The sequence below is a fragment of the Rhinoderma darwinii genome, chromosome 12, assembly GCF_050947455.1.
Source record: "Rhinoderma darwinii isolate aRhiDar2 chromosome 12, aRhiDar2.hap1, whole genome shotgun sequence".
Lineage (NCBI taxonomy): Eukaryota > Metazoa > Chordata > Amphibia > Anura > Rhinodermatidae > Rhinoderma > Rhinoderma darwinii.
The window spans coordinates 62,686,471-62,711,444 of NC_134698.1; the positions used below are offsets into that span (position 1 = coordinate 62,686,471).

Sequence of the window (24,974 nt, forward strand, 5' to 3'; positions counted from 1 at the left end):
GGAAGCAGCATTACTGCCACCTGATGGCCACAATAGTAAGGTCTCCTCTAAAGCAGGAGAGAATTTTAAAGCTTGCCAAGTCCAATACCAAGTTGTGGTGCAATTTTTTGGGGCGGCAGGAATGCATTTTTACATACATGGCAAAACCTTGTGCTCTTCTGATAATAGCCCGGTTGCTGTAGTCTGTGACTGCTGAAGCCTTTGATTGGCTGCAGCAGTCACATGTGACATTGCAGCCTGGCATGACAATCACAAAAGGATTGCATCACTAGGACACAGGCGTGGGTAAGTATAAGCATTTTTTTTTTTTTTTTAATCTTCCAATTTTTTTGCAGCGGACTCGCCGCAAGTGTCACACCACTTTATTGCAGGCTTTACCACCCTATCAAATTAAATGGGGGAAAACCTGCGACAGAAGAGCAGCAAATCCACAGCATAAATGGACATGCTGCAGTTTAAAAAAATAAAAAGCACCACAGACCAATTCATGAATGGTTTTTGGTGGATTTTACACGCAATGTGTGGATGAGATTTGTTCAAATCTAACCTTGCTGCTACTGCTTTACGTTGCGGACTTTACGTAATCAAATCAGTTGTGGAAAATCCAGTGTTTGGTACGTGTGGTCAGTTTGTGAAGAAAAAAAATCCTAAGGGTATGTTCACACGCACTGTTTTCAGACGTAATTCAGGCGTTTCATGCCTCGAATTACGCCTGAAAAAACTGCTCCATTACGCCTCCAAACATCTGCCCATTACTTTCAATGGGTTTTACGATGTTCTGTTCCCACGAGGTGTTATTTTACGCGTCGCTGTCAAAAGACGGCGTGTAAAAAGACGCTCGCGTCAAAGTGCATGTCACTTCTTGGGACGGTTTTGGAGCAGTTTCTCATTGACTCCATTGAAAAACAGATCCAATAACGTCTGTAAAATACGCCGTGAAAAATGCAAGTTGTTAAACGTCTGAAAATCAGGAGCGGTTTTCAGGCGAACACAGCTCCGTAATTTCAGACATTTTGCTACTGTGTGTGAACATAGCCTAAGAAATACTGCTGGTGTTTTCTGGGAAAAAAAATAAAAATGATCCTACAGATGCTTACTATGAGCCTGAATATTACAATGCTGCCCCCTAAGGAAATTTTTTTGTTTAAAATACCGCAGGCAAGTAAAACGACATTGTTTAAAAAAAAAACAGTTTACTACAGAGTTAGCTTTTTTCAGGAGTACAAATGATGTATTTCTATAAGCTTACAAAATATATATATCCTTGTGGACTATGCTATAGAGAGAACAGTTCTTTAAAATACAAACATTCCTAAAACTGGTCTACATATTATATACAGCCAGTCTTGCAAATAGTTAAACAAAAAGGCAAACTGCGTCATATAAAAAAAAACAAAAAAACACCCACACTTAAAGGTAATTTTACACTGGCTAATGATTGGGTGAACGAGTGTTCGGACAAACTCGTCCCTGGTCATTACACTGTAAACACGGCAGCGAATGGCCGATAAACGAGCGGACACATGTTAGTCACCTGATCGGATCTTTAATACGGCCAGAAAAATGGTCACTAGATGGCAGCACATCTCCCTCTATAATGATGTGCTAACAAGATGCTAAAAGTATAGGGACAAGTGATTGAACGATTCTTAATACATCCCCATTCTAAAGGATCATTGCTCAGTTTCAATGGAGCAAGCTAGTGCCAATCTACATGCTGTATTGTCGATTGGCGCATGTTTACAGGTAGAATATTCACCCGTGTAAAAAGGGACCCGTACTCAAGAGCCGTTAATCCACACACTCAATCCACACATTCAATTCACAAATTCAATTCAGTAAAAAAATAAAACATAGGTTTGAAAAGGAAAAATCTCATGACTTCCAGTCTGTACAATGTCTGATGTCACTGAGGTCCTAAAAGCATTCTTCATAGTAAAGACAATCACTTCTCCATTGGTGAAAATGTCATTAGGTCCGATAGTGCTGCGGCAGGCCTGACCCTCATCGGTGACTGGGTTACCTGCAAAGAGAAACTTTAGGTCAGTCTCTTAACTAAAGTTAGAGGGGAAGAATTATTTGCCCAAGTGAAGTCATACCCTGCCTCGTGTTTAGAAGGATAGATCAGTTGTTACATATACTAAGTGCGCAAGTTTCGTACATTGCTCGTGGTCACTTCATGCCTGTCACACGGTCAAATTTTAGGCAAAGTAACCCAAACATTTTATCCTCTGTATATTCAACACTTACAACATTTTACTTAATTGAGTAGTCCAACGATTGATATCTATGGATGAGGCCCCAGGTGAGCATGAAAATCTAGCTGCAGCACAGGGGAGAGACTGGGGAGAATTGGCCATGCTTGCCCACTGCTCACCATCATAGTCTATTAGAGTTACAGAAACAGCCAAAACAAGCAGCTTCTGATAGCCAGAGGTACCATGTGTGGGATCAATACCTATGAGACATGGGAGTGTTCTTGGTATGGCACTAAGGAGGGAGGGAAATAAAAAACCCACACACTATTAATAGATATAAACTTTTAATGTTTAACAAAATAAATATCAGCACAAAATAATAAATGTCCAAATCGAACACTGAATATATACACATATATACATCACGCCTAATTCTGCTGTAGAAATTACGTTCACTGAATCACGCCTTATCTTCTCAGTTAACAAATAGATATATATTCTCAGGAATTCATTTCTCTACCATGATTGGGGAGCAGCTTCCAAGGAAGAAGAGTGGATCGCTGGTCTTCACATCTGAAAAGGCAAAAAAAAACATTTGTTTATAGCTTGAGTTAAGAAAAAAAAAAAAAAAAGAAGTTTAATATTTTTTAACGAAAGGTTGAAGTGTTTCATCTCCTCTTGCTATGCACTTAAAAGCAATCTCTATAAAGCCACATACTGGGAAGTGACAGACAAGTGTTATCCAATGGCGCCACTCGCAGAAAGTCCATAACATATGTGCCTGATGATCACGGCTTTAGGCCTCATGCACACAAGCGTAATTATCCGCAATTCATTTCTATCGGCCACCTTCCCGTCTATTTACGGGGGTCTGGGCCGTAGAACTGACCTGCAAAAAGTAGGCCATGGCCTATATTTCACGTTTACTAAATGTGCACCGATACTTTTTACTATGTGTATGGTCCACAAATGCTGGTGGACATTGTGGCCCGTCCCATGCAGTATTTACTGACCGTAAATACTGCACAGTCGTGTGCCCGAGGCCTTCTCACGTGTATGTAGAGCTACTCAGAACACGAGAACGATATAAGGAGCTCTACATATAGGCCGCACGTCTATAAAACAAATGAATGTGTTGTGGGGGATGCATACCGTCATCTGGTCCTGGTGCCGCAGTCTCTGGTAAAGATGAAGCTTCGGTTGTCTGCACCACCTTTTCTGGGCTGCTCATGAACACATCATCAACAATCGCACTGGTCTCGAGATCGGTCAGTGTGTCAGAGCCATCTGGTGCTTCACTTGTTTGGAGACCTAAACATTTCATGAGACCTGGAGAATCCAGCTCTCCCAAACTGACTGACGGAGCTGGAACTAAATACTTTGTCAGGTCGACTATTGCAGGAACCTGTGCAGAACGAAAACAGATTCTATCAATCTTACAAATAACCAAATCAAAAACTATTTAATAATCAGGAACGGCAACTCACGGAATCGGAGTCCGTCTGCTCGGGATACTGCGCCACACGATCAGTTTCTTGCTCCTGAAAGCTAAAAGAAACAGCTGCGTTCATTTATAAGGAGAGTCAAAAGTCCAGGCTCTTCGTTTCTTACAGGTACGGTTACTAGTACCGTTATATACTAGAACGATCACCATAATATATAAGAGAAGAGAATAGGATCCACCATGGACAATAGGTGATGGGCACATGTTCTCTATATAGAGGTGAATATAGTGGAAAAGTTTTACTTGTGAATCTGACAACACTATTAAAGCAGGTTTTCCCACCAGGGACATTTAGGATTTATCCACAGGATAGGTCATAAAAGTCAGCTAGATACAGGTCCCACCTATCTCTAGAACGGGGTCCCCTAAACCCCATTCTACCGTCTGCTCTGGCTACCTCCTGGCCACTTCCTGACACTATGGTCTGGAGTTACGGAAGCAGCGTAGCATGCGAGCTACGCGGTTCCATTCTTTATGGTCACCAGCAACAGAGTGGCAGAACGGGGGCCCGTTCTAAAGATAGGTGCAGGTCCCAGAGGTGGGACCCGCATCCGACATTTATGACATACCCTATTGGATGTCATAAACGTCCCTCATGGGAGCACCCAGTTACTATAAATGTCAATATATATTAGGCACCTGGGTTTCTTTCTATAGTGATGCTTTGACCACACTGGATTTACAGACGTTAAATCTAGAACATTGTAGGTTTAAAGCTTAGACATTACCTTCCTTCTTCTGGAATACCAAAGAGAACTTTCCTTACAGGAGACATCACAGGGCTACGAGCCTCCTCAGGTTTTAAGTCTTCGGCTACGTCTATAGGTGTTACGGAGTTCTGTACACATTTTTTGGTTGATTTTGGTGTAGTTGTATTTACACCTACACAAGAAAGTAACAGAAGATTTTTTTATTTTTTTTCGATACACCCCGAGTGTGTATGTACAGATCTGGATATAACACAATTGATTTTCACTTCTCTTCCTATACACTGCATACATTTTGTAAATTGACAAATCCCAGGTATTAGTTATGAAGACATAATAATCTAAAAACGCTTCATCCAAAAATCTGTAGCGCAAAACTCTGCACAATGACTGAGATGTAAGCGTGTCTTGTCCGAGCGATCAATGACTTACTGCCAGGAAGCTTAGCAGGACTCTCAATCCTAAAGAATCCGGCATCAAATACGACGGTATCCACTAGCATGGGGATTACTGGGGCTCCTACGTCAGACGGCTCCTCTGTTTTAACCCTATTTTTCGCTGCAGCTTTGATGGCAGCAAGGCGACTTTTAGCAGCTGCTCTTCCTTTATCTCCTGGATATGGCTTTACAGATGCAGCAGGAGCAATTTTTTTCTACATAAGAAAAATGATACATTACACGTTAGGAAAGTTAACGAGACGCATTCATGCCGGCTATCACCCATCTGAAAAGGTACAGGTGACTGAACTCACGGTGCAGGTTTGATTTTACACTCAGCTTCCCCACATAAGGTAGACTTAGGCCACGTTTACACAGGGCAGATAGGCAATACGGAAGTACACCGCATATATACGCCCTGGAATACGCAGGGAATTCGGGCCTAAAAACCATACTAAATTGGTGGTGCAGTTTTTTGGGCAGATTGTCTGCTGCAGAAAAAGAGCCGTTCATAAAAAAAAACCAAAACATTTTATACTTACCCTGGTCTCTGTTACCATGACAACAGATACTAGGGTAAGTATAAGCTTTCACTCCTAAGTTGCGATTTCTTGCAGCAAACTTAGCTTTTTCCACCGCAAGAGTCGCATGTGGATGAGATTTGTTCATATATTATCCACTCTGCTGATAATGTATTAGGCTGTGGATTTTCCCACACTTAAATCGGTACGGAAAAACCGCAGTGTTTACGCTACGTGTGGACATGCCCTTAAAAAGGAGGAGTTGTCCCAACTATAGAAGACAAAAAAAAAAATAAAAAATAGTGCTTAGAATAGGCTAGTCAAACAATTTGAAAAATCAACTTACCCTTACAACCTTCTTCGTCGGAACGGTTTTCTGCAGCCAGGAGTTTTCTTCCAGTTTTCCAAGATTATCAAACTTTTTTTTCACATCTTCAATCTAAAAGAATTGCATTCCCATAAAGATCTTTCAAACTGTCCTATTTTAATCCAAATATTACACAACAGTACATAACGGGGAAGATAACGTTTTTAAATAATGTTATGCATTCTCCATGTTTCAGGACTGGCTATGTAGGACCCTAGTCCTAATGTAATTATCAGGACATGAATCTTCTAACAGTATACAATGTGACAGCAATGTAGTCACATACAGAGGGATGACACTAGTACATGTACTGCGATCAGCCAGAACATTAAAACCACCTGCCTAATATTGTGTAGATCCTCCTCATGCTGCCAAAACATCTGATCCTTTGAAGCCTGGACTCCACAAGACCTCAGACGTGTCCTGTGGTTTCTGACTAAGCTGTTAGCAGCAGGTCCTTTAAGTCCTATAAGTTGTGAGGTGCGGCCTCCATGGATCAGACTTGTTTTTCCAGCACATCCCACAGAAGCTCGATCGGATTGAGACCTGGGGAATTTGGAGGCCAAGTCGGCCCCTTGAACTTAGTCATGTTCCTCAAACCATTCCTGAATAACTTTTGCAGTGTGGCAGGGTGCATTATCCGCTGCCATTAGTAATTATGTCACCATAAAGGGGTGTACTTGGTCTGCAACAATGTTTAGGTAGATGCTACGTGTGAAAGTAACGTCCAAATGAATGTCAGGACCGAAGGTTTCACCAGAAGAACATTACCCAGAGCATCACACGGCCTCTGCCAGCTGGATTTCTTCCTATAGTGCATCCTGGTGCCATCTCTTCAACCATTGTCTAGCATTCTCCCCATGCGCATCAAACTTGATCACCCATAACCCCGGTGCGGATTCACCAATTGTCCTTCCTTGAATCACTTTTGTTAGTTACTAACCACTGCACATCAGGAACACCCCACAAGTGCTGCACTTTTGGAGATGCTCTGCCCCCATAGTCCAGCCTTTACAATAAAATCGCTTGTCAGTCGATCAGACCATTACACCTGCCGATTCTTCTTGCTTCCAACATATTAGCCTTTCAGAACTGACCGTTCATTTGCTGCCTAATATATTCCACCCCTTGACAGGTGCCGATGTAACGAGATAAATGGTATTCACTTAGTCCGTCAGTGGTTTTAATGTTATGGCTGATCGTTTTAGAGACACACTTTATATCAGTGCTCATATTTTCAGATATGGCCTTTGATGGGTAGACTCCCCTGCATCTACAGCAATAAAAATAAAAAAAAAGGAAATTAGCCATGCAAGCTCCGGGACACCAAGACTCATCCTTTCCTATAACATACAGCTTAATTAGCACTTTTTTTTCCCAGCATGCAACATTCGATGTTCACTTGTTTAGCAGTTACCAGTGATTGGTAATACCAACTCCTTTTGAAGGAACCTACCTGAAAATAGATCATATCCCAAAAGCCATCCAGATCTGTGCACGTAGTTTCCTTCTCCCCCCGCTTAAATTCGCAGTTGTCAACCAGACCCTCAAACTGCTTAAACCGTTCAGTGATCAATAATCTTGTCTGTCCAACTGTGGTTCTTATCAGGTCTTTGGCTTAACAAAAAATAAAAAATAAATAAAAAAAGTGGTGACATTGCATTGATACCATTCCAACATAAGGAATAATCCTGTTGTACTTTAAAGTGCAGCTAAACGTTTGACAAATTTCTGACCTGCCATATTGACATGTCAGTAGTTTGGATTGGTGGGGGTCCGAGCACTGAGACCCCCACCAATCTCTAGAACGAAGCAGCTGAAGTGTTCGTGTGAGCGCTCAGCTGCTTAGTGTGTTTGATACGTCGGCTTTCCGGAAAAAGCCGAACAGACACGAAGCGGCTGAGCGCTCACACGAGCACTTCAGCTGCTTCGTTCTAGCGATTGGTGGGGGTCTCAGTGCTCGGACCCCCACCAATACAAACTACTGACATGTCAATATGGCAGGTCAGAAGTTTGTCAAACGTCTAGCTGCACTTTAATAGTATTTGAATGAGACATAAAAATGCGGAGTTATGGTTCGGAAGTAGAGGAAAATACAAAGTAGTCATATTTTACCAGGGCCCTGGTGTCGCCTGAGTGACGGTACATTTTTTTGCTTTGCAACAAATTCAATGGTCTTCCTAGGGTAGACAAAGCAGCGAGTGACCATCGAAGTACTATGACAATTTTACCGTGACTCGCAGGCGGCACCCGTTGAGCCCTAGCCTTCTAGTCAAGTGAATTGGCGAAGGCTGCAATACGGTGAATCGCCGCTACAAGTGCGTCAGCGATGCACAGTACAACCAGTGACAGTACTGAAGGGGAAGCCGTGCTTGTATGATCACTACAGCCCCTTCAAACCAGCTGATCGGTGGGGGTGCTGGGAATTGGACCCACACGATCAGCTATTGATGGCCTTTCGGGAGGACAGGCCAATTTCTTATGGCTGGAAAATCCCTTTCATTGTCCGAGACATTTCAATTTCACGGTTATAACAGTTGCTGGAATATTGAGGATTATTTTTTTTACCATCTTCTGGAATATCAATGTCAATCCTTTTATCCCAGTCGCTACACAACAACGTCAGCTTCTGAATTTCAGACTTCAGGATGTCTCTAGAAAAAAAAATTAAAGTCACGATTACATTTGGGAGAATATCAGTTTCACATTTAACAGATTTGTTGCAGATTTTCGGTGGGATTATTCACAACAAAACGTTCAATACAAGTAGAAAAACCCTGTATGGATTTCAGAGCGCGCTCTATTCGGCTTCTGTTACACCACAGGTCACAGGGGTTTTCCGACCTAAGCGAGTGATGACACATGCAACTTTATCTCTTAATGGGAACTGGTCCGTTTTAATGGCCCTAAACCGATAGAGGGGCTAGAGACATTTCAGAACACGTCCATGTATAGCAGCAGTAAAACAACTTTTTCTAAGGTATGCTTTATTACGGATGCCGTATGTGGAGGTGTTTGGAAAGGTCTCTCTCGTCCCTATATAGTGGTCAGAACGGACGACTGGTTCCCTTTAACCCTAACCTGAAGTATGGCACATCATGAGGCTGCTCCTCTGGTTGGGTCATCTTGTTATCCTCGGTGCTTGGCTCACAATGCGGTGGAGTCCGTGCATCACTGGTTTGTGGAGCACAATTGGCATTACTTGCATGTTCTAAAATTGAGAAACAAGAGTTGAGAAAACCATCACACCAAACCTGCACGGTCTGCATGCATTCTCTGCTGAAGTACCTTCATCTTGGGGTGAAGCATTGAAGTCAAGCTCCATCTTAACCTCCATGGTTTTTGATGATGCTTCAGTCGGGGACACAAGATCAGTTTTACTATGTTCCGTATTACGCTCTCGTGTAACCACAAAGTTTCTACGATGACAATACAAACATGTGACACCAAGTGCTACAACTGGGACCACAAAATATACAAATTCCTAAAAAGTATGGGAGAGGTTTAATCAATACTAGGGCAGAGGAAGATACTAGTCCACAAAAGCATAAGGATCTTGGAGACAGATCTAGGCGGTTTCAGTCTGCTTTAGACTTTGAATGGAGCAGCGACCCTGCATGCACGCGGCCGCTCTATTCAAACTCCTTCCAGCAGCTGGAACAGGTTACCAGGGTCCCCTTTCTGGCGATTGGTGGGGGTCCCAGCAGTTGGACTCCCACTGATCTAGCAATTTTGAATAATGCCAAAGGCTACAATACCCCTTTAACTGTCAAGGGAAGGGGTGATTAAATGGGCCCACGAAACCAGCCTTACCTCTCACTTTTCTGCAGGCTCCAAGTAAAAGTAGGGGTCAGAAATGCATTGGCCCGGTTAGGGGTCATGGGCTCAAAGTTAAATGTAGACAGCCCATCTAAAGGCTGAAAGACAAAGTTCTGCGGAGCAAAGGACGGCTTTCTCTCACGCTCGAAAGGCAGCCGCTCACTATTCACACATCTGTCTATAAGGTCGGGCTGAGGTAAAGGCTCACTTTCCACACATGTTTCTTGGAGGACGGGCTCTGGATCTTGACCATTAACGCAATCAATTACAGGAGGCTTTAAAGAAAGAAAAATCAGAACAAGTTACTTGTATAAATTATAAAAGTTGGTCGCTCATTAAATCGAATACTAAATTATCCTCAACTGCTGCAATATCAACATTAAAACCAAACCATCTTGCTACAGCTACTAGTCAGTCTGTGCCGACTGCAGTACAAAATGTAAAATAAAAGTAACCCAGGCGCAAGGGAATTTTAACCATCACCTCTAACGGGTGTATAAAAACAGGATTATTAGCCTCACCTCGATTTCATCAATTAGAGTTTCTGGGCTGTTCTCCCGTATAGTCTTTTGTGGTTTGGCAGCTGCAGGAATAATAGTATAGAAATAAAAAAAGGCTGTCTGGTTCAGGAAAACAAAAAAACAACAGCACCCTATTAAGAATATTTGGGTGTTACCCTAACCATAGAGACAAATCCATCCTTCAGAAACTCCATGAATTAGCCAGGGCATATAGCATCTACAATAGCGACATTACTGCATCTGACAGTTCATTGATTTTAATGGGCACTACGTAATGCTTAGTTTCCCCTGTGGTGGCGCTGCAGGAGTAATGAACACTTGCTGACAGATTTAAGCTGATCGCTGGGTGTCCCAGCAGCACAATACACAATCAGTTTATTGTTGGGGAACTAGTCTACATTAATAAGAAAACAAAAAAAAAAAACACCACACTGGGTGCACTATGCGAGCGGTGTTTTAGTATCTCTCCCCAAGCAGCGTGAATCAGATTCATCAAAACACAAGTTTTGGAAATATGGGGCTTGGCTCAAACCCCATATTTGTCAGTGTATTTAAGCCTCCTCCTCTAACCATGTAAACCAGTTACTCAAGAAGTTACACATTTACCTTTCAGTGGGGCTTTAACTGCAGTTGGGACTTTGGAAACAGCAATTGCATGTGATCGTGTTACTCTCGTAGATGGAATAGCAGAAACTGAAGAAAAATAGCAGCATATTAGAAAGTCACTTCTAAACTTACACCATATTCATCTCTTTATACTCCTGTAGAAGGAGTTTATCATGAGATCCAACAGTAAAGGGGAATGGTGGATTTCAAAAATCGGATGGGGGGGGGGGGCTGGGAGTTCTTCAGAATTGCTGTGTGGTCCCCTAGGTTTACAATGCGAGCAACTGAACGTGAGAGGCACTAATGTTACTGACAAACTCTGCTCTCAGGCACATCACAGACCTTTGTTAGGAGATCACTCTGCACAGCCATTTATATATACGAGAGGAGTCTATTATATAGAATCCGGACTAGAAAAAAAAAAAAAGTTTTCCCATAGCATTGTATAATATACTAGGAAACAAAAAAAAATAAAAAATTGTGGGGTGAAATGGGTAAAAAAAAATAAGTGATTGAAACGTAGGTTTTTTTTTTTTTGCGCTTAACTATGGTATCGCCGTATACGTATCAAGGGGAACAAACTTCATTGATTACGTTTTACCACTTTTATAAAAGAAAAAAAAACGATTTGTTTAAACAAGTGGTTTTGTGTCGTCACATTCTGAGCGCCATAACATTATTTTTCTGTCGGTTTAGCAGTGTGAGGGGTTATTTTCTCAGGGTGAGCTGTAGCGTTTATTGGTACATGCAACTTTTTAAAAAAAAATTTGGGTGAGCTAAGGTTAGCAAACAATTTGGGAGATTTTTATTTTTTTTTCCACGGTGTTCACCGTGCGGGTTAAGTAACGTTCTATTTTAATAGACTTTTATGGACGCGACGATATCAGTTAAGTTAACGTACTTTTTTTTTTAAACGTCACTTTAGGGGGCAAAAAAAAAAAAAAAAAAAAAAAAAGAAGAAGAGCGGTGGGGTTGGGGAACCCTCTTTATAAAGTTTTACCGCGGCATCTAAGGGGCGGAAGGAATCAAAGTGATCTTTGATTCCACCCATTGCAGTGAGAGGTCGGCTGTATTATACAGCCCACACCCACTAAGTATCGAGCCCGCACCATGCTTCCATTTAAGGCTATGTTCACACAGAGTTTTTTTGCAGGCGGAAAGTCTGCCTCAAAATTCCGTTTGCAAGTTTGAGGCAGATTTTCCTCTTCCTGCACGCTGATTCTCACCCACGGCCATGGAGCGCCGCGGGCATAAAACGCAGCGAAATACACTCTCTGCCTCCCATTGAAGTCAATGGAAGGTCAGAGGCGTGAACGCCCGAAGATAGGGCATGTCCCTTTCTCCCGTGAGGCGTTTTTACTGCTCACGGGAGAAAACCACCCCTGCCTCCCATTGAAATCAATAGGAGGCATTATAGGGACGGTTTTGACGAGATTTGCGGCTCTGTTTCCGCGTCAAAAAACTGTGTGAACATAGCCTAACAGCTGTCACGTACATGTACGTGGCATATTGTTAAGGGGTAAATGTGAATTTACCTTTGTTTTCCTTTTGATTCTTTACTACTGACGTCTGACCACGGCCTTTTGGAATTCCACGATCAATAGGTGCTCTGTTCAGGACATTTACCTGTCAACATTAATATTTAGGTGTTACTTCCATCTTATAGATCAAGGAAAAACAAAAAAAAAAAAACAAACTGATGAGAAATCCTACTGGAATGGTCTGAGGCCGGGTCTTGGTAGCGACAGGTTCCGTTTTCGCTGTGGACCTTGTAACTCTGGTTACACTGGGTGCAGGGGGCTAGGTTTGAAGAAAAGAACACAATTTAATACCATGTTAAACAGCCAACAAATCATAGCAAATGTTTGATGCTTTCTGATGTCACTCGAGGCACACAAACACCAGGCTGCGTTCACACAGCCGACACTCGAACGTCCGTGCCTAAATCCGCAAAGTGTAAAAGCCGGATTCCCACGTAGCGTAAACGCTACAGAATTTCCACAACTGAATTCTGTGTGGAAGTTCCGCAGCATTTCCAATAGCAGCGAAGTTAAGATTTAGAAAACCTCATGCCCACGCTGGAGCAAAAAAATAGTTCATAAATTGACCTGCGGTGCAGATTTTAAATTCATGTTGCAGGGTTTTCCCCATTGAATTCAATGGGAAGAGGGGGGGGGGGGGGGGGGGGAGATGCAAAACCTGAAATAGCAAGTGTTGCGACTTTTGAGCCAGAAACGCTGCAATTCTGCTGCAAAAATCACCCTGTTGACATTTTATTTATGTGACTGCTGCAGCCAATCACAGGCTGCGGCAGTCACATGGGCTGCAGAGTCATCCCTAGAGGCAGGGATGCATTGCCATGACGACAGCCCGGGTTAAGTACGAACTTAGAATTTATAAAACTTTGAGAAGAAGTTCTTAGGAAGTTCTGCAATATTAGTAGTAACTTAGTATCGAAATACATTAACGGTATTAAACAGTTTGAAGGTGCACGGTATCTAAATAGCGTCGATATTTCGATGCATCGTGCAACCCTAATCTCAATGGTGATGGATACTTTGCCTTTCACAGCCGTGACAAACGGAAACCATTATAGCAGTCGACTGCGCTATTTATTCCGTAAAAATTACCCCCAAACAAACTGACCCCTTGACAAACGGAAACATTAGCAAAGTATTAGTCACCATTGAGATCAATGATGCAAACGGAAGCTGTGGTTTCCCTATGTCTTTCTGTTGAGGGGCTCTGAAAGCTCCAACGAAAACCCCTCAACGGAAAGACAATGCTGGTGTGAACAAGCCCTAAATGGCGGGCTCTTAGATACATACGGTTCTAATTGTATCTATGTGCAGTGAATTACCTTCTCTCTTTGCTTCACTTTTGCAGCAGTCTGAGTTGCGAGGACAGGTAAAAATGACGTTTCCGGCTTGTAGATTCCACATTTAAAGATCCCTTTACTGTCTTTTTCTCGTTGATCTTTTAGTTTCCTCAGTTGCTTGTCTTCTTTGAAGCGCTGCAGCATCGCACGCCTTTCATCACTGATCTGCTCTTTAGAGTGACCTTGATTTGCTGCATTGAAGAAAACAGCAAGTAAACTCCCAAGCCTACAGCAACTATAATACATATAAACCCCCACCTATCGGTATTGCTAACCAGTTTGCGTAAACGCTGAGGAATTTCTACAACAGCATTCTGTGCGGAAATTCCGCAGCATTTACAGTAGCAGCAAAGTGGATGAGATTTAGAAAATCTCATGCCCACGCTGCGGAAAATATATTCATAAGTTAACCTGTGGTGCGGATTTTAACCCCTTAATGACCGGGCCTGAAGAGACCTTAATGACCAGCTAAATTTTCAGCAGCCATAATTTTCTTATTTTTACATTGACGTGGCTGTATGAGGCCTTGTTTCATGCGAGAGAAAGTGTCGTTTTTACGGCGTGAATATAGGAAAAAAGCGATTCGACATGGTTTTTCTTGTTTATTTTTGTATCCCGTTCACGTTTAATAACCGGTAAGATTAATTCTTCAAGTTATTACGGTCGTGTAGATACCTAATATGTGTAGGTTTTGTTTTTATTTAGTGTAGGGGCAATAAAATGTATTTTATGCAAAATAATGACTTTTTTTGGGACTTTATTTTAATCCCATTAAGGGATAACTTTATTTATAACTTTTTTTTTTTTCTTTACTTGTATTGTATTAGCAAACTCCTGTATGCTAATACATTACACTGTCACCGACACAGGCTGCTGATCAGGCAGCACATAGTGTCCCCGAACAGCAGGCAAACGGAACAGACAGCCCTGGGGTCCTTTGTAGGTCCCCAGGGCTGGCTGCAGAGGGATTCGCCGGTCTTTGATCGCATCACCGGAATCCCAGTGTTGCGATCAAAGAGGGGAATTCCCTTTGATTGCCGCGGACCATGACCGCAGCATGATCAAAGGGTTAAACAGCTGGGGTCCGAATGTTTTCCGACCCCAGCTGTATCCAGGAGACTGCTCTAGGATCAGGCGCGGTTACAGCTCCTACTTAGAGGATGAGCGCTTATCAGCCTGATCTACAGCGACGCCAAAAGACGTCGATGCAGACTAAGCACCTGCACCGCCTGACGTCAAAAGACAGTGGGCGGTCGGGAAGGAGTTAAGTCTTTGGCAAGTCAATTTTTGCTGCTTTTACTTTGCGGGTTTTCTCCATTGATCTCAATGGGGATGTAAAACTTGAAACACCGCTTTTAGATTCCATCGCAAAACTTCTGTTCTTCCAGGCTGGCCTTCTGGGATGACGTTTAATTCCAGTTCAAACTTGTGTGTTTATGCGATTCATCTATGTGGGGTTAGTGACTGCCTCCCATTCTGCCCTGGGTGATTTTAATTAGTTTAGTGCTGGTTCCCACCATCCCCAGATATATATGTAGGCTTAGTCCCAGTCCTGGGTGTATGTGCAGCATAGGTTCCCACCTCATAGAGGTCGCCTTGTCGGGGCAGGTGGGCTCACACAATTTGATCAAAATGTGTGCTAAGAACCTCCCTATTGTAAGTAGATTAGGCAGTAATACATATTTATTTATATTTAGCGGCTTAGGTGGCATTAGAGTTCGCAGTGTGCTGACACCATTTTCTTGTGCGCTGTATAAATTTGCGGTCACAGGCGTTCTTGCACCCGTATACGTTTTGTTGGAATGTGCTGTTCAAGCTTGTGTTGTTTAATCCCATGAGACTGCTGCAGCCAATCAAAGGCTGCAGGGGTCACATGGGCTGCAGCGTCACCCAGGGAGGCAGGACTACCCGTCAGAGGGATGCGTTGCCATGACTACTGCCGGGGTAAGTATTAAAGTTTTTTCTTCTTCTAGCGCTGCTTTCCGCAGCAGACATTCCATCCGAAATACTGCACCCCAATGTGGTATGGTTTTTGGGACGGAATGTTCTGCAGGTTCTAGGTCAGACACGCAGCGTATCCAACCCATGTGAAGCCAGTTTTTGAGTAATACGGCTCTCATTGCTACAGTCTGATCAAGAACAGCACCGACTGCCATAACGAAAAGACTCTGAACCTCAGATTTAGGTTACAGAAAATCTGACAACGTTCTAAGCAAATTGTTACCGACTTGTCTCGAGTGGGGCTTTTGCCAATCATCCATCCACAGGATAGATAAATAAAGAGTCTGATTGCTGGGGCCCCACCACTAATCACAAGAACGAGGGTTCAGAATACTTTGCTCCTCCTCCTCACTGCCGCTCCATTTATAATCTACGGGAATTACAGAAACAGATGCTCTTCCTCACCGCTGGGGGGTGAAGTGAGGAGGATCCTGGGGTTTAGGACCCCCGTGCTCACAATTGGTGGGGTCTCCGCAGTGGGGGGGGGCCCCCATTGATCAGACAATTACCACCTTTCCTGTGGATAGGTGAAAATTGTAGATTCTGGAACAAACCCCTTTAATTTGACCCATCAGAGAAACTAAGCGACTGTGGAGACTGCCCATCAACCAGGGAAAATAGGACCGGACAAATACATTTTCTAAGGCCTCATGCACACGACCGTAAAAACTCCCGTTATAACGGGTCGTAATCACGACCCGTAATAACGGGCTCATAGACTTCTATTGGCGACGGGTGCCTTCCCGTTTTCTCACGGGAAGGTGCCCGTTCCGTTAAAAAAGATAGAACATGTCCTATTTCTGGCCGTAATAACGGCACGGACAGTCCATAGAAGTCTATGGAGCTCTCGTAATAACGGGTGGCTACATGTGTGCACCCGTCATTACGGCAGCGTTGCTAAGCGACGTCAGTAAATAGTCACTGTCCAGGGAGCTGAAAGAGTTAACTGATCGGCAGTAACTCTTTCAGCACCCTGGACAGTGACTACCGATCAGTATAAACCTGTAAAAAATAAAAATAAAAGACGTTCATACTTACCGACAACTTCCTGCTTCCTCCAGTCCGGTCTCCCGCCCGTTGCCTTGGTGACGCGTCCCTCTCGACATCCGGGCCGACGTCCTGGATGACGTTTCAGGCCATGTGACCGCTGCAGCCAATCACAGGTCAATCACAGGCTGCAGCGGTCACATGGACTGCCGCGTCATCCAGGGATGTCGGGCTGGATGTGAAGAGAGGGACGCGTCACCAAGACAACGGCCGGGTAAGTATGAATTTCTTTAACTTTTATTACAGAAAAGGCTGTCCCTTCTCTCTATCCTGCACTGATAGAGAGAAGGGGCTGCCGATTAGTGCAGTGCTATTTTGCTGCCAAAAACGTGCTCGTAAATACGGGTGGAATACGGGTGACACCGGACCCATATTTACGAGCACGGGTTCGTAAATACTGGTGCAAAACGGGTGGAATACGTGTGACACCGGACCCGTATTTACGCCAGTATTTACGGGTGTGAAAAAATACGGTCGTGTGCATGAGGCCTCACCCAATGATATTTTGCTAATCCCCATAAACACATTTGTTGGCATATTCATATTGAATGTCTATATGCTTTAGGTCCAGTGTCTAATTGTAGAACTCCTATTAATGCTGTTAAGCACTAGGTATTAGATCATATATCCCAGTGACGATATGAAAATTCTCTATCAATCCATCCATGTTGAAATCAATGAAAAACAAATTTTGCTCCTTATTTACGGAATATGAGAACATAGATGCCCCTCTTACCCAGCTTATTTTCATGTCCTTTTCCAATGTAGGACTCGTTCCCCTCCTCCACTACAGTCAGATCCTGCTCCCTCACAACATTGACGTCACCAAGCGCCAGGCCCCTGTTCTTACTGAACTCCTTGTGTCTGTTCTCCTTCTGTGTTACGGATTTCCGTCTGGCCACTTTGGCTCTTAGGTTTTGTATACTCAGGTCTTTTTTATATCGGTCAGCAAACTTGGAGCGAACATCCATTTTTATTTTCTTACCTAGGAGAGAATGGCAAATTTAAAATCAAATGTTATGGTAAAACACATTCTAGTACACCAAGTTTAGGCCTCAAGTACACAATCGTAATTTTAATCCTTAATTACAGATCCGTAATATCGGATAAAAATATTGATTCAATCATTTCCATCGGACACCTTCCCGTATATTTACAGGTGAGTGTTTGGACCGTAGAAAGAACCCGCAAAAAATAGGACATGTCCTATTTTTTTTTATTTACAGACCGTGCTCCTATACTTTATAAACTAATTTCCCCTTGGGGATAAATCATGTTCTGTCATCGCAACTCCCCCATTTACAATACAAGCATTATACACACATATAGAAGACTAAAACAAAAAACACACATCTCTCCTTACTACACCGTAATTGTGGCAGTCTTTGGCTAAAACAACTGCGCTGCCCATCCAAAATAGTAATCAATATATAGACTCCACACACATTTGTAATAGGGGCTAGGCACTGTTTATAATACAAACATCCCCCCATGTCACCTAGGCAGCTCCATGAAATGATCCATACACGAGAAACAACAATTAGAGCAGTTGAGGCCAATTTATATATGAAATTTTTAACTTTTATTAAACATATATCACAAACAATATTAAAATGCAGCAAGAAAAGACTCTAGTAAGAAATGGCAGAACTAGTAATAAATATTGTTGCTGATACATTTACATGGGATAACAAAGTAGCATACAGTTGCTTATATGCAAATAGTATATACCTCCCCTCACAAGGAGAAATTTTCAAGCCTGGTGAGTGTATTGTAAGTATATTGAGTATATGTACATAAAGGAGGATAGAATAAAGTGACAGTGCTTTATAAAGTGATCTGTATGGCAACAGCCTTACCCATGGTCAGCAAACAGGGTGATAGTGTCCGCTCCTCCACATGAACCCCGACGCGCGTTTTGCCACGAGTGCTTCCTCAGGGGGATGTGTGTGAAAATCCCCACACATACCCCTGAGGAAGCACTCGTGGCAAAACACAAGGCTTGAAAATTTCTCCTTGTGAGGGGAGGTATATACTATTTTTATATAAGCAACTGTATGCTACTCTGTTATCCCATGTAAATGTATCAGCAACAATATTTATTACTAGTTCCGCCATTTCTTACTAGAGTCTTTTCTTGCTGCATTTTAATATGGTTTGTGATATGTTTAATAAAAGTAAAAAATTTTATATATAAATTGGCCTCAACTGCTCTAATTGTTGTTTCACGTGTATGGACCATCCAAAATAGTGTAGCGGATGCGATTCATTAGCCATAAAGAGAATAAATCTTCACTAACTTTCTCCTTATTAAAATATCCCCCCCCCCCCCCAGGATAGATCTTCCTTTTTTTAAATGACCTTATTTAACTTATTCATTCCTGCGCTTCTAAATATTGCCCCCCCCCCCCCCCCCCCCAACATACCACACCATAAAACAGAACACTCGCCACCACAGAATCATAGAGTTTGTTACACACATTAAAGGAGCGGGGATTCCTTAAGAAATATAACCGACTCCTGTCTTTCCTATACACCTCTATATTCTCCATCCAATTCAACTTTCCATCCAAGTATATTCCTAAGTATTTATAAGAGGTCACCCGTTCCACTTCCCAATCAAAAATAGACACCTGCACCAGTTTCCGTTTTTCTACTTAAGTTGATCATCTTTTTGGTTTTGCTAATATTCAATTCTAAACCGTTACTACCACTCCAACCTACAAAATCAGAGATCAGATCCAGATATGCTTTTTCCGTGCCTTCCTTTACTGCCCCCAGAATTAGTGTCATCGCTGAATTTCTGCAGGTGGCAATTGTCAGAGCAATAAGTAAAATCTCCCGTATAGAACGTAGATAAAAAGTGTGATAGTACAGTTCCCCGAGGCGCCCCATATCAGGATAACAGAACACACAGACGCAGGTGTGAATGAAGCCCAACATTCATGAACACTGTAGAGGGGGGGGGGGGGGATGTCTCACCAAGTTATTACTAGGGGAACCAGCATCTGGCCAATCATTTTCCCTGCAGCACCCCACCGCATGTGAAGTGTAGCATGTAAACCTATTAAATGGACGGCCAACCACACAGTGCATGTACGGTCCTGGTCCACCAGAACGGGGTTTCCCCCTTTAGGATGTCCAAATGCCAGGCAGTGACATCACATCCATTGACACATTAGGTCACATGAACACGACAGCCAATCACATTAAGGTCCTGTGGAAGTAACATCACGGGGCCGGGCCACGTTTGACAGTTTAGGTCATGTGACAACTTAGGTGATATCCCAGCATAACCACTTAAGTACAGTTGGCACGAGAGAATTAATGGAGTGGTGGACACACAAGAGCGCTGCCACTCCATTCTTAATGAGACCGCCAGAGATAGCCAAGACCGCCACTCTGTTCAAACAGGGGACTCGGGACGCCGTTCTCTTCATCTGTGGGTGTCCCAGTTGTGAGATGGGAAAGGTGATAAATTGTTATGGTGGGATAACCCCTTTAATGAGCAGGACATCACTGCGTGGTGGTGCATGGAGTAGGCGGTGTTAATTCCTTACCGTTATCAAAATCTCTGCTTGCTGTTATTCTGTAGGAACATTCAGTGTTTACTTCCAGTGGATAAAGTATGTCCATGGTCATGTGATGGACCCACAGGTGCTGGGATCATAAGACACAGCTCTGATACACATACTGTAACTATAGCAGGACCTGTGTGTCCATCACATGACCATGGACAGAACTTTATCTACTGGAAGTAAACACTGAATGTTCATTCTGAACAACAAGCAGAGATCTCGAAAACTGTGGAATTAATACAGAAATTATATTAGAAAATTGTATAACTTTATTATACAAAAAAAAAAAAAAAAAAGAATTCCTAAAACCGGACAACCCCTTTTACTAGAAGAGGCCAGAGGGGAGATCTTAGAACAGGGGTGGGGAACATCCAGCCGTATAAGGCCCGCGAGATCATTTGGTCTGGACTGACCTCACTCAGACCAGGCTGCCGCCGCGTCATTCGCTACTTTTGCCGAGTATGGTAGCAGCGGCCTTAGTGGAGTGCGTGCCGTCACCTGACCCGAGTTACATGACCTCACATCAGTGACGTGAGCAAGGGTGACTAGACTGGTCCACTCCCATCACAGCACACACTAACTTCACTCTGACCGCCACAGAATCATTCCCTTGCTTGGCTCCGTCCACCCTACTCACTCACATTCAGGAGCAGGACGGACGGAGCCAAGTTTGGCAGCTGTCTGAGTGAGGCCTGTGCATACCGGCCAGGAGTGGACCAGTCCAGTCACCTGACCCGAGTCCCCTCCAGCACACACAGACCTCACTCAGACCGCCACATCCTCATTCACTACAACAGTACTTGGCTCCATCTGCCCTCCTCCTGACCTAAAACTTCACTGAGGCCTAAATGCATGAAATGAGCAATGATGTTATAAATATCCAAATGGCCCTTGGCAGAAAAAAAAAAAAAGTTCCTAACCCCAGGTTTAAAACATAATTCTCATACATTGCAGATACACATCTCCTGCATACAAGTAGCATTTCCTATCAGGACCACCCTGGTCCATATGCCCTATAAATACATTGTAGAGGGTCATCCATGTATTCCATAGATAGCACATTCAGATTAATGGCAATCTAAACACACAGGGGCCCATTCATAACCAGCGTAATCTTCCCAACAAAATCAGCTGTTTACAGTGTTCTCAGAAGCCAGACCGGCAGTGATCATCTGATCGCCACAGCAGATCCCATAAAGGATGGGGCTACACAGCGACTTTGGCCACGACACAGATCACACCACTTTGTCAGCCTTAGGTGCCACCAGAGACACAAGACAATAATAAAAAAATAAAAATACTGGAGAGGTTCAGATTTATTACAACCGTCATGTCAAAGCCACCGGCGGGCCACAACACAGCCACTCTGACCTGCATTACCGGGTAGGGCGAAAGCGATCTATGGTCGTGCAGCCCAACCTGTGACAACACATTAAAAACTGGTCTTTGAGAACTCAGAAATTCTGATATTCATCCCCAACACAGAACTTCAAAATAACCTGCAGCCTCACAAACCAGGGGCGGAAGACCGGTAAATAAAAAGAAGCGACACTTATGTGGCTACATGATAAGCGGTAACACACACCGATCTGTGTAACTGCGGGGACAATTCCTCCTGCCGGCCAAGACACTCACCGGAGAGCAACACAGACCGTCCTCCTCAGCTCCCGCACTCTGAGCATTTCAAATTTAGCGGAAGCTCTCATCCATTGGACAGAATACAGCATCCTGATTGGCTGAGCCGCTGCCACCCAAAGACGGCTACTTGCTTTCAAATGTGCGTCACGGAGGGGGAGGGGCATATTTTCAGACTTCCGCCATATACTTCCGTTTCAGGCATCCTATTGGTGCACAATGTACTCAATGCCCGCCCCATTTGCTTTTGCTTTTTTCGCCTCAATGCCAGCGTGCACCACCGAGCGGACAGTGACTGTCCCAATGGACACGGATGGTGGGGCTTATATACTGCTGTACCCATATATACTGACACAACCCCATATACAATGTCAGTGTATATGGGGCACAGGGCATATGGGTTGTTGTTTCATTGTATTTAGGGTGCAGGGTCAGTGTATATGGGGTACAGCACTGTACTTGGGGTGCAGTTTTAGTGTATAGGGGGTATAGCACAGTGTTGGACCTCGTTCACACAGAGTTTTTTGCAGGAGGAAAATTTTGCCTCAAAATTCAGTTTGGTATTTTGAGGCAGATTTTGTCCTTCCTTCCTTTTCGCTCGCGCCCATTGAGTGCTAAGGGGAAAATACTACGCAAAATACGCTTTCTCCGCCTCCCATTGATGTCCCGCTCATGGGAGAAAACCGCCCCCGCCTCCCATTGAAATCAATGGGAGGCATTTTCGGCCGGTTTTTGACGAGTTTTGCAGAGCGGTTTCCGCTCCAAAAAGCTCGACAGAATACTCTGTGTGAACAGGGCCTTACTGTCCGCTCATTGTTTGTGTGGGCGTTGAGGCAGAACAACAACAACTAAACGGTGCGGGCGTTGAGGACACAGTGGTGGCACTAGGTTGGAGTGCGGCTGGTGCTGCGGGGTGGAGAGGTGAGAAGGCGTCAATGATGAGAGTAGTAATCGCCAGAGACTGTATGTAATGTACATGAGTGTGTATACACCCACTACATGTAGCCTCATCTATATCACGTGTACATTATCCAGGGGATTATACCCATCCTCCCTGTATATAACTCCCATCATCCCTGTATATCCCAGCCCGCCATTATCTATGTATATAATCCTGATCATCACTGTATATAAAACCCCCATCATCCGTGTATGTACCAGCCAGCCATTCAAACCCACATGATCCGTGTATTAAAACCACACAATTCCTGTATAATACCTCCATCAACCCTGTAGATTACCCCTATCTTCCCTATATATAACCCTCATCATCCCTGTATATAACCCCCATCATCCCTGTATATACCAGCCAGTCGTCATCCCTGTATATGCCGCATCATCCCTGTATATTACCCCCATTAACCCTGTATATAACCCCCATCATCTGTGAATATATCATTGGGGTGGACACTGTCCGCTCGCTGTGGCATGCAGGCATTGAGGCTAAACAAGAAGTAAATGGGGCGGGCATTGAGGACAACCTGGACCAATAGGATGTCTGAAATGCTGTTATACGGCAGAAATACAGCGGAAACTAAAATATGCCTGCAGAGGGGGAGGGCGGCGCGCTCGACCAGTGCATGCGTCCTGCTGCAGAAGCAATTATCTAGAAGCATGCACGTGCTGTGCACCGAGACCTGTCATGTAGTGCTCCCTTCTGCATTCTACGTTCTCTTCTTATTACACTGACATGTTTCACCATAGACCTAGTCATTTGTGTAAAATAAAATTTTACCTGAAAAATAAAGAAAACACCAATTAACATGATACACAGCACAAAGGAAATAGACTGCACGACACTCACCGCTTTCTAAAGGTGCTTTTAATTCAATGAACAGAGGCAGGCGTAACACGGGCAAGACAACTGGCCGACTGCCGTTTCACGTCCTCCAGACGCTTTCTCAAGGCCGGCTACTGGACTATATTGCAAAGAAAACACGCATCCCATAGCTCTATCTTTCTTCCTCTTTTTGACAATAATTCTGACAATACTCCATCATTGTACCCTCTAGATCTCAGTCTCTCCATCAATTTCATAGATAGTTCCAAAAATACATCATGATCACTATTTATTCGTTTTAACCTAAGAAATTGGCCATAGGGTAGTGACCTTTTAACATGTGGTGGGTGGAAGCTGTTATGGTGCAAAAGTGCATTAGTAGCTGTAGGTTTGCGGAATCCGCTGGTATGCAGACCTCTCTCATCTACTGTAATTTTAACATCTAGAAACTATACTAACACCGCCAAAATTAGCAGTGAACTCCATATTTAGGTCATTCGTATTAATATACTGAATAAAATGATCAAACTGTGTTTGGGTGCCTGACCACACTATTATGACGTCATCAATAAATCTAGACCAATATCTTATATATGGGTTATTGATGTTATATATGTATTTTTCCTTCCAGATGGCTAGCTATAAATTTGCATACGTTGGAGCGACAGGTGTCCCCATTCCTATACCGGTTCGCTGCGCGAACCAATTGTCCCCAAAGCGAAAAGCATTGTGGGTCAACCCAAAGTCCAGTGCTTCGCAAATAAATTTACACATTCCTCACTTTTCCCTGTCCACCCCAAAAATGATTTAATGGCACCTAGGCCATCATTATGGCGAATCTTAGTGTACAAACTTGTCACATCAATAGTGGCAAGACTGTCACCAACCTCCCAATGAAAACCAATATAGTTTTGTTACAGGTGTTTTTCTGTCCAACAAATATGATGGAACACTTCAGAGTAAGGGGCACAAATACAAATCAAGGTAACAAGATAGTGGCTAAGTTATTGAACCCCTACCTACCACAATGGGCTCACCTGGGGGATTAACATAAGTCTTGTGAATCTTGGGCAGAAAATACCAATATGGTTTAGCTGGTTTATCGGGTAGTAATCGTTCTGCCTGACATCTAGATAAAATGTTCAGTGTCATGCCTTTCCTTAATAGGGAGCCAAGTTTATGGGTATACGCACTTGTAGTGTCTTCCCCCAGTGTAATATATGTTTCAGTGTTTCGTAGATGTCGCATGGATTCCGCTACATAAAATTCCCGATCCATGATCACTATGTTCCCTCCCAGGGGCGTAGCTAAAGGCTATTGGCCCCGATGCAAATGTTCTTTTTGGGCCCCCCCCCAAACTTCTCATGGCTGATGG

General features: G+C 43.5%; 1 protein-coding gene across 3 annotated transcripts; it reads right to left on the reverse strand.

The window, feature by feature from the left end:
• Positions 1-1,530: 1,530 nt before the first annotated feature.
• DLGAP5 (DLG associated protein 5) lies at positions 1,531-21,919 on the reverse strand. Of its 3 annotated transcripts, none has more exons than XM_075843314.1 (19): positions 21,820-21,919; positions 17,343-17,591; positions 13,541-13,749; positions 12,394-12,480; positions 12,216-12,306; positions 10,681-10,767; positions 10,075-10,136; positions 9,548-9,828; positions 9,023-9,153; positions 8,816-8,945; positions 8,303-8,388; positions 7,191-7,351; positions 5,714-5,806; positions 4,842-5,061; positions 4,431-4,584; positions 3,686-3,746; positions 3,351-3,603; positions 2,719-2,771; positions 1,531-2,023 (listed from the first exon to the last, which is right to left on the reverse strand). In XM_075843314.1, exons 2-19 carry the CDS (start codon positions 17,575-17,577, stop codon positions 1,946-1,948), a joined length of 2,472 nt encoding a protein of 823 aa, XP_075699429.1. In that variant the 5' UTR covers positions 17,578-17,591; positions 21,820-21,919; the 3' UTR covers positions 1,531-1,945. The 3 variants fall into 3 exon arrangements, with proteins under 3 accessions (XP_075699429.1, XP_075699430.1, XP_075699431.1); XM_075843315.1 differs by having other exon boundaries at positions 21,770-21,919; XM_075843316.1 differs by lacking the exon at positions 21,820-21,919 and adding an exon at positions 20,598-20,659.
• Between the last annotated feature and the right edge of the window lie 3,055 nt (positions 21,920-24,974).